The sequence below is a fragment of the Hipposideros armiger genome, unplaced genomic scaffold (assembly GCF_001890085.2).
Source record: "Hipposideros armiger isolate ML-2016 unplaced genomic scaffold, ASM189008v1 scaffold_310, whole genome shotgun sequence".
Lineage (NCBI taxonomy): Eukaryota > Metazoa > Chordata > Mammalia > Chiroptera > Hipposideridae > Hipposideros > Hipposideros armiger.
The window spans coordinates 1297493-1308604 of NW_017731660.1; the positions used below are offsets into that span (position 1 = coordinate 1297493).

The following is an 11112-nucleotide window of genomic DNA, read 5'->3' on the forward strand; positions in this document are numbered from 1 at the left end:
ATTACCTGTAGCAGCCCTCCGTCATCAAAACGCAGTACTTCTATGATGCTCTCCGACTGAATAAATGCTGTGAAGGAAACAAAACATACTATCACTTAACAGAAACATAAATCTGATTTAAATAAAATCCTTCACCTTCAAGTTAACTGACACAATTTTATATTTTAAAAATGTACTGCCTGATGGTGATACTTAAAGAGGAAACTATGACTAACTCTTAGGGTTTTAGCTACTTTGAAATGCTTTCAAATAAAGCAATACAACCCAATTAGAAACTAGTTTTAACAACATAAAGGCTGTGTAAACCATCTGTAAAATATCTATTCCTACTCTACTGCCAGAAAGCACAAAATAGTTAAATTCAACTAGATGCGGCTAATTATTTTCACTGATAGATTATTGGAAATATCATGAACACACAGAAAGGTCACTAGAGGATTGTTATTTCCCTCAAAAATGGTAAGTTGACATTTTATATCTGTTCTTTGTAGGGATGATATGTCCTGGGGTAAGTAGTCAAAAGAGATTATGGCGGGGGGCAAGGAAAACGGCAAAAGGAGATTATTTTGCTCTACAAAATAGAGCACAACGCAAAGCCAAGATAAGTAAAGATCTAACACACTTTCACCACACAATCCAGCAACTGTGTGCCTAGGTATTTACCCACTGATTTGAAAACTTACGTACACAGAAAAATCTGCATGCCATTCCTGATAGCAGCTTTATTCACAATCACCAGAAACTGGACACAATCAAGGTGCCCCTTCAGCAGGCGAAGACAGACAAAGCATACATCACACAAGAGACCATTATTCACTGACAAAAAGTAAGCGAAGGCTACATGCTGTATGATTTCAAGTATACGCCATTCTGGATAAAGCAATACTAGAGATGATAAAGAGACAGTGGTTCTTGGGATTTGGGGAGAGAAAGGGAGGGCTGAACAAGTGAAGCTCAGGGAATGTCTCAGGACAGTGAAACTTCTGCATGATACTGTCATGGAAAACATGACACCACGCATTTGTCAAAACCACTCCACAGCGCACAGTGAACCCAATGTCTACAACTAAAATCATTTAGAAGATCAGGGGAGCCCAGCATGGAAGGCAGATGTGACAAAACAATTTCACTATATGACAAATGTAGGAAACCAGCTCACTGAAGTGGGTGGAGGTGGGGTACAGGGCTGATCTAAGCAATCTGGAAATGAGTGGAATCTTTAAGACTACAGGCAAAAGAAACGATGTAAGCACCATACTCTAGTTGATAATCTCCCACAGGGCTTTGGGTTGGTAATTCTGATGCTGATACATGTGTTCTGGAATCGAACAGTTAAGCACATGGCTGCTGGCCAGTGGGGGTCAGACTTTTCACTGCTGCAGTAAGAGCTTACACAAAAGCAAGGCAAGGAGGCTGGAATGATCTATGTGTGATGGATGAGCTGGGGACATCAGTATGAACTCGTGTTTAGCTTAACACAGACACAGACGGTTACACACAGAAAGTTAAGGGTGTGCACAGACACAGGTTAGTATACACACATACACTTCCTCGCTCTGTCAGCCGAGCGATTATACCCCAAGAGCAAAGAGTACACCTAGCACCGAGGTCTTGATTTCCAACACCATCCTCCAATAAAGGAACCAGGGCTGCTTAAAGAAGTGGCCGAATCTAGGCCTAGGACAGAAATACACAAAATAAAATGAACATCTTGTGCCAGAAAGAAGAAAATGCTAATTAAAACCCCAAAAGCCTACGCTGATGAGACTATGTCAAAGGGACATAAGAATTAACAAAAAGAGTTCCCAAAGGCCAAAGTCAGACCCAGGTCAGCAATAAAATAATGTTGGAACACAACCCAAAGTATAAATGTCCATGCATCCATACTCATAGAAATAAATGACTGAATAAATGAACAAGTGGGAGAGAAGAGAGAAAACTCTTAGGCAGAATAATTCTAAATGATTTTCGCAAAACCTCTCCTGTCTAGACGGAATGTAGCTCCCTACTCCTTAAGCCTGGGATGCATAGTGACTTCCTTCCAAAGAAAACAGTATGGAAATGAGGAAAGAAAAGAGTAACTTCACAGTGGAGAAACCTGACATATGTTACCTCGGTAATACGCTCAAGGCCAACACCCACAGTGAAAATCATGTTGACAGTACGAACCCTCGAGATGACAGGTCATAAAAATGGCACTTTATCTCTGTGGTTGGTCTTCCTCCCCAAATCACTTACCCCCAGTCTCATCATGAGAAAAACATCAGATAAACCTCAACTGAGGGACATTCCACAAAATACCTGACCAGTATTCCTGAAAACTGTATAGGTCACTAAAAACAAGTAAAGTATGAGAAATTGTCACAGACCAAAGGAGCCTTGGGGGACATGAAACTAAATGTAATGGGGTGTCTTGGGTGGGACTCTAGAGAAGAAAAAGGAAATTAGGTAAAACCTAAGGAAATCTGAATAAAATAGGAACTTTAATTAATAATAATATACTAATACTGGTTCATTAATCATAAAAAAAGGGTACCATATTAATGTAAGATGTTCATAATAGGAAAAACAGGGAGGGGGTATAGGAACTCTGTATGATCTTTGAAATTTTTATTAACAAAAATTTAAACAAAAATTAAAAAAGTTAATTTTTGAAAAGCACAAAACACTGATCTCTCATTTAGCGTCACATGGCATCCACGGACACCTCCTTGTTGGTCTTTGGGGATCCAGGGAAGAAGCTTCCTGTCTGGTCCCATGTACCTGGCTTTTCCAGTATGGCTGAGCTGAAAGTCAAACAGCAGAGTGAGATGCTAGCTAATCAGATTACTTTACATAATTGGACGGTGTTTTCCTTCCCGGAGCATCACTTTCCCCTTATTCTAGTAATCACATCCTAATTTTATTTTGGGAAACACATATGCTCTCCATTTCTTGTATTTCTCTTCAACCACACTGCCAACCTGTTGGTTAAATTTCCCGGAACCAGCATTCGGGGGCACTGGGGGAGAGGTCGGCCAGGCAGCCTCCTGGGAGTTATGGGAAACAGTCTCTGTTCTGGCCTGGATCCAGCTTGTGGGTCCAGCAGCGGTCAACTCTTCCCAGGGGACAGTCTCTTCTCCACACAACCTGCTCTACTGTTCATTCCCACCAGCTCTGAGTAGACAGAGAATATTCAATGAATACTGAGTGTAGGAATGAAACCCCACCTTTACCTAATGGCACCATCAGGATCACTGACACAGAGTACTTTGGAGAGCACAAGAATGTCTCTAAAGAAAAGGACAAACAGTTCAGGAGGAAGGACTGTGAGTGCAAAAGGCTCTGCCCCCTTACTCATCCCATTTCAATCGCTTTCCTCACCTTTTAACATAAACTGAAATTTCAGGTGGTCCAGAAAATCTTTTTGTTACACTGCTGTTGAAGACAGACTTACTGATGTAAGAACACAATGAACTAACAAGAATTAATGAACAGCCAGAGGTTCTCAGTGTAAAAGACAAAAAGTAGAAGCTCCTAGTTAGAAGCTTTCCACCTAGCTGACAGAGAAAACCAAGAAGAAAGTACTGGAAACACACTGTATTTGGTGGCTGCTGCTAGAGGTACAATGTAACGACCACTGCATAAGTTCCCATCATCAAGCTCTACCAGACCTTTACCTAACTGATGAGAACTTAATAAAAGCAAAGGCAGTAATGTCATTTGGGTGTATTATATTTTTAATTAGGAGCTTTTTGAAAAGCATTACTTTAGTTGGAAAAAATTAATAGTAGATTTATAAAGTCCTACAAGGAAAATATTATGTTACACATCATTAGCTTTCCTTAAAAGATGTGGAAATGAATAGGATTCAACTCTGGCATGAAGCAATATACGATATATCGCTTTACATGATTATAACTTTAAACTAGATGCCCAGAAAAAGAGCACTGACACCAGATATATACTTAATCGCTTAATGTGTTAACAGTTAGTAAGCTATAAAATATAAAAAGTAACCAAAGCAAGTTACCACATCGCCTTATCTCTAGAGTCAAAACAACTGAGAGCTACTTCCTCTCCCAAGAATTTTCCGTTAATTTCATGCTCTAAATGAATCCCAAACTATTCCACTGTTCCCCAGTTCAAGCAGCAACCAGATGTGACAGAAATAAAAATAACATCTAACAATTACTGATCGCTGTTATTAAACTTCAAACTAATCCTGCGATGGAGACATTCTGGGTTCCATTCACTGAAAAACAAACAGGCCCGGTGAGGTCCCGCTCCAAGTCCTCAGCAAAGAACATGGACAGAGACGGACTATCAATTTCAGCAGTGGGGCCCAGAATCTATGCTTTCAGGCCCATCACTACTTATTTCAAAGTAAATGTGACATTAATGCATATGACTAACAGCACCTTCAAGCAATCTAATTTTAAAAATTAGGCCTATATTATCTCCAATAGCAAATGAGGGAAGGAGGGTATATAAAAAAAGATTTCTAATTCTGGCTTTTATGACTCTGATGGTATTTACTCTGTGAAGCTGGGCTCGCTGAGACCTACTCTAAGCTCCTCATATCCTCCTACTTCACTATGATGTCTGAGTAACGAAGCCATTTATATTCAGTGTAAAATTCTCAGTGTGTCAGTTGTTTACTCACTTTCTCAACAGAAGTTCAGAAATTGCATTTGTTTACTTCCCATTTCCGTACTTCATTTAGTAAAGAATGACATTTGAGGTAAAAATACCTTCACTTTAAAGGCAAATCTTTCTGTACTATAATTCAATTTTTTTTTCCTTTTAGGTAGAGGTTTTTTTTCCTGAATATTGCAACTGGTGACTAGACACAATCTGTCTGTTTTCATACATCTTTTAAAATAATGACTGTTGTACATAATCCATTAGAAATATGTCATATATGGGTGTGTGTATGTGGCATTAAGATCCCAGGCTGTCACCATCAAGTCTTTACTTTCTAGCCTTCAGTCTCCTCACCTATAAGAGGAGGAGGTTGAAGTAGTGATTTTTTTTTTTTTAAACCAGGAACAGGTTCCACACGAGCAGGACTTGGAAGGGCCCCCAAATCCTGTGTCAAAGAGCCACCCTGCCTGGATACTATTCTCATGAGTGGTGTCTTCTCTTCCTCCAAATGTTAGCCTAAATGCCACCCAGAGATGCCTTCCTTCTGTGACTGTTCTAAGCAGCTTTCTGTTACTCTCTATCATAGGCTGGATTTTAACCCTTATCACAATCTGTAACTACAACAGTTTCTGGTTTGCTTGTTTGTCGTCTATGCCTAGCACAAAGTTGAAAAATAAAAGATAAGAAATGTTTAAAATATATTATTTCAGAATTAATCACTGTTAATGACATTAATATCTCTTTTATAGTTACACTTGCTCAGGGTTTTGTTGCAGCAAAAGGCTCAGTAACAAAATGTTTAAATATCTTAACTAGGTTTATGTGGATCCCTCTATCAGGAAAGATACTTTACAACTGAAGCCTTATTTCTTCCCTCACTAATCTTCTTTCTGAAAGATGTAATATACACATAATTTATCTTCTTCCCACATTAAGAGTACAAATAAATTTATGAAAAGAACCACACATAAAGTACAATTATTGAAATTCCTCCAGTTTTTATGAAGTATTATAAGAAATGCAGAGGAATGGCAAAATATGGCCCATACACAGGAAAAACTGCAATGAATAGAAACAGTGTCTGGGTCAAAACAGAAGCCTTACTAGACAAAAATATTAAATAAGCTACTTTAAGTATGTTAGTAAAGGAAAAATAAAAGAAACAAAATAAAGGGAAGTGCGGAAATAATGTCTCACCAAGTAGAAAATATCAATAAAGAGAAAGAAATGAGAAAAAGGAAACAAGTAGAAATCTGGATATAAAAAGTACAGTAACTAAAATAAAAATTTCACCAAAGACTCAAAAACATATTTCAACAAGTGGAAGAAAGAATCAGAGAACTTGAAAATAGGTTGGGATTATCTGGTCTGAGCAACAGAAAAAAATAAAAATGAAGAAATATGAACAAAGTTTCAGTGACTATGAGAATACCCTCAAGTGTACCAACATTTGCACAACTGATGTCCCAGAAGAAAAAGAAAAGGGGGTAGGAAAAACATTTGAAGAATAGGTGGCATTAATTTTATAAATTAGGATTTTAATTGTGGGCCTGCCAGGTGGCTCAGTTGGTTAGAGCGTAAGCTCTGGGCAGCAGGGTTGCTGGTTGGATTCCCACATGGGCCAGTGAGCTGCACCTGAGCTGAGCTGCTGCTGAGCTGCCAACAGACGGCTGGATGGCTCAACTGGTGAGAGTGCATGCTCTTAACAACAAGTTGCCGGTTTGACTCCCACATGGGATGGTGTGCTGCGTTCCCCGCAACTAGATTGCAAGCGGCGATTGGACTTGGAGCTGATGGTCCTGGAAAAACACAATGTTCCCCTTCCCCAATAAAATATTTAAAAAAATTAAAATTAAAATTAAACACACACACACACACACACACACAGATTGTAATCCCCATGGCAATCATTTAAAAAGACATATAGACTTTAAGACAAAAATTGTTACTAGAGAAAAGGACATTTTATCATGATGTGATCAATCTATCAAGAAGATATAACAATTATAAACAAACGTGCACCTAACAAGAAAGCTCTAAAATACAAGAAGGAAAAACTGACAGAAATGAAAGGAAAAATAAGAAATTCAACAAAAATAGCTGGAGAATTCAATAACCCATCTTAAAAAATGGGTAGAAAAACTAAGCAAAAGATCAACAAAGAAATAACAATGAAACCTGAATAATACTAGAAACCAAGCAGACCCAACAACATCCACAGAACACTCCAATGAAAAGAGCATACGTTTTTTGCATATCACAAATTCACCTTTTTAAAAATATACAATTGAGGGTTTTGTTTTGTTTTTAGTATATTGGGCTGTCAGAAAAGTCATGACGCATTTTTGCAATGAAAAACAGAAAAAATACATCATGACTTTTCTGACAACCCAATGTTTACAGAATTGTGAATCCATCACCACCTTCTAATTTCAAAACATTTCTATCACCCCCACAAGATACCTCATACACATCAACAGTCACACATTCACTTTCATTTCTATGGATATTCCTATTCCGGACATTTCATGTAAATGGAATAATACAACCTGTTGCCTTTGTAATCTGGTGTCTCTCACTTAGCATTATCCATGCTGTAGCACGAGTCAGTACTTCATTCTTTTTTGCGGATGAGCAATAGTCTATATTTCTCACTGTATTTTGTTTACCATTCATCAGTCAACAAACTTGGACATGGGTTGTTTCTACTTTTTTGCCTATTATGAATAATGCTGCTACGAACAATTGTGTATAAGTTTTTGCATGCACGTTTTCAGTTCTCTTATGAGAGTGGAAGTGCTGTCATGATAACTCTATATTTATCTTTTTGAGTTTTCCAAAGTGGCTGCTTCATTTTGTATTCCTACCAGCAACTTATGGGTTACCAATTTCTCCACAGTCTCACCAATGCTTATTATTGTCTATCTGTTTTATTTTAGCCATCCTACTTACGTGTGCAGTGGTATCTTGTTTCTGTTTTGAATTTGCATTTCTCTGAGGACTGATCTTGGGTGTCTTTCATGTGTGCAATGGCTATTTGTATATCTTCTTTGGAGAAATGTTTCTTCAGTCTCTTGTCCATTTTTTATTGGAATATGTGTCTTTTTAAAATTCAGTTTTAAGAGTACTCTCTCTATATATTCTGTGTACATACCTCTTAACAGACATTTTATTTTCAAACTCTCCCATTCTGTGGGCTATCTTTTCACTTTCTGGATAGTGCCCTTTGAAGCAGGGTTTTTAATTTTGATGAAGTCCAATTTATCTATGTCACGTTGATTGCTTAGCTCTCCTAGCTGAGAAACATTGCCTGATCCAATGTTACTAAGATTTACACTTAGTTAACCTTCTATAAGGCTTATAGTTGAAGCTCTTACACTGAGGTCTTTGATCCATTTTGAGTTAATTTTTGTATATGGTGTGAGGTAGGAACCTGCTTCATTTTTTTGCATGTGGATATCCAGTTGTCCCAACACCATTTGTTGAAAAGACTACTCTTTCTTCCTTTAAATTGTTTTGGCACTCCTGTCAAAAATCCATTGACCATAAATGTGAGGGTTTCTTTCTGGACTCTCAATTCTATTCTATTCTATTGATCTATACATCTATCTTTATTCTAGTACCACACTGTCTTCATTGGTGTGCCTTCGTAGTAAGTTTTGAAATTGGGAAGTGTGAGTCCTCCCCACTGTGTTCTGTTTCAAGACTGTTTCGGCTATTATGGGTCCCTTGCATTTTCTTGAGGATTTTAGGATCAATTTGTCAATATGGAAAAAAGCAAGGCTGGACTTTGATAAGGATTGCATTGAATTTAAGATTAATTTGGGGAGTATAGCAGTTTTAACATTAATATTCCAGCCTATGAACACTAGATGTCTTTCCATTTATTTAGTTCTTGTTTAATTTCTTATACATATTAAAAAAGATAAATTGGACTTGATTAAAAAATTTTTAAACTTTTACTTTTCATAAGGCATTGTTACAGAAGTAAAAAATACAAGCAACAGGCTGGAAACAAATATTTGCAAAACATTTATCTGATAAAGGATTTGTATCCAAAATACTTAAAGAATGCTTATAACTAAATAATAATAAACAATGCAATTTTTTAAATACACAAAAGATTTGAACATTTAAGCAAAGACAATATAAATGGCACATGAAAAGATGGTCAAGATCCTTAGGCATTAGGGAAATGCACATTAGAAACACAATGAGATAACAATACAAACCCATGAAATGACTAAAATTTAAAAACCTTACCACACCAAGTGTTAGAAGGATGTGGAAGGTGTGAAACTCTAACACACTGCTGATGGTGATATAAATTGTGCAACCGATTTAGAAAACAGGTTAGCAGTTACTGAAAAAGTTAAACATATACCTGCCATTAGATCCAGAATTTCACTCCTAGGTATTTTACCCAAGAGAAAATGAAACGTACAAATATGTGAAAGGTTTTGACATGGAACGTTTTAGCAGATTTGTAGGAGCTCAAAAGAGGAAATGCCCCAAACTGGCATTGATGAGTGAATGTATAAACAAATAATGGTACTTGTATGTCCATACAAGGACTACTACTCAGCATCAAAAAGAAAAAAACTTTGTAAACAAGCTACATTGTGGATCAATTTCAGAATAATTATGCCGAGTGAAAGGAGGCAGATAACAATAGTACACACTATATGGTCCTGTTTATGTAAAGCATCAGCATATGCAGGCTGATCTGTTGTGAAAGCAGGAGAGCAGCTGCTGGGGGTGGGGAGGGAGTCGATTACAAAGGGTCAAGAAACTTTGGAAGGGGTGCATATGTATCCTTATCTTCATTGTGGTGAAAGTTCCACAAGTGTATACATAGCCCAAAACTCAAATTGTACTCTTTAAAACTGTGACGTTTATTGTTGTCAATTATACCTCAATAAGCCTTGTTTTAAAAAGTTAGTATTTTCTTCCATACTCTACATGGCTGTGGTTTTGTAACAAACCTTTGTGATGCTATATCATCTGCTTCATTCTCTAGTTCTGCACGGGCTCCCACTGGATGCCTTCTGGTGCCACATGAAGGGGCGGAAGGCACTTCCTTAGGCCACATGGTATGGTTTGGTGACTGGGTGGAGGAATGCCAGGCCTGTGGGTGGTCAGGACCCTGGACAGTTCTCAAGCCACCCGCTCTGTCTCTGCTAGGGCTGCTGCTGTGGGCCGACCAGGCCCTTCAGCAGCACTGGGGAAAGGTGTCACTGCTGAGTCCCAGTGGGCTTCCCCCTTCCTGGGCCTTTGGCCAGTGACAGCAGGTTTTTCTGTCTGTCTGTCTGTCTGTCTATAGCTGCTGGCAATTCCAAGTTGTAGGCCCCTCCAGTCTGGGCTAGATGAGAAATAAAAGAAAACATGGAATCCACCAAAGTATCATGTTTTATTTACATCTTGAAGTTCCTAGCCAGTCCACCTTCTTCCCACCTTTCAGAATCTTGTAATGATTGTCTGTTAAATTGTTCCCAAGGTATTCAGAGAGATGGGGGGGGGGAGTAAGCCTAAGCTATTTTGTCACACTGAACCTAAAAAAGTAAACGCTAAAATAAAAGATTTAAGTTGACCCAGAATCTCCTAACATAATAGACATTTCCAAATACAATAGAAAATCACTCTTTATACCAAGAACACACACCATGAATAAGGTCAACAGAAGCCAGAAACAAAATGAATCCAATTCAGAATTGACAGAGATCTTATAGTACCATCAGATTATTTCAATAAGTAGTTACGAATCCACTAGAGAAAAATAAAACACACAAAACCTCAGCAAAGAAACAGAAGTTATAAAGAAAAACCAAACAGAATTGAAGAACTGAAAATGAAATTCTATATGAATGAAAACTTCCCAGATTTGCTGAAAGATATAAACCTATATACAGAGCAAAGTCCAGACAGGATAAACCCAAGGAAGTCCATGCCAAGACACATCACAATTAAACTTCTGAAAATGAAAGACAAATAGTCTTAAAGGCAACCTAAGAGAAACAACACTGTCCACATCAGCTGTGGCAGAACAGCAATCCCAGTGGCAGTGGGTTTCTCATCTGAAATCAGGGCCCACGGAAAGTGGCATGACATTTTTTAAGTGCTCAAATACATGAACTGTCGACTGTGAGTTCTGTGTCCAGCAAAACAATCCTTCAGGAAAGGAGGAAAAAATAAAGGCATTAACAGATGAAATGCAACTAAAAACTCTGTCACTACCATACCCACCCCCCTAAAAAATGGCTAAAGGAGTTTTCCCCAAAGAAAGGTAATGATAACAGAAGACTTGGAATTTCATAAAGGAAACAAGAATAAAGACAGGGATAAAAAAACAAGGGTAAACATAATAGACTATCCTTCCTCCTCATGAGTTTCTTAAATCATACTTGATAGTTGAAACAAAATTATAACAACACCTGTGTGTTCAATGTATGCAGAGGAAATAATTCAGAAGATTATATATATATATAT

The 11112-nt window shown here is 37.8% G+C and overlaps 1 protein-coding gene across 2 annotated transcripts in view; it reads right to left on the reverse strand.

Annotated features, from left to right (window-relative positions):
- The window catches only part of TMEM131 (transmembrane protein 131), a 206234-nt gene that overhangs the window by 146458 nt on the left and 48664 nt on the right, over positions 1 to 11112 (reverse strand). For both annotated transcript variants that reach the window (XM_019660042.1, XM_019660041.1), the window contains exon 2: positions 6 to 67. In XM_019660042.1, coding sequence (XP_019515587.1) covers positions 6 to 67 — 62 coding nt within the window. The remainder of the gene's footprint in view (positions 1 to 5; positions 68 to 11112) is intronic.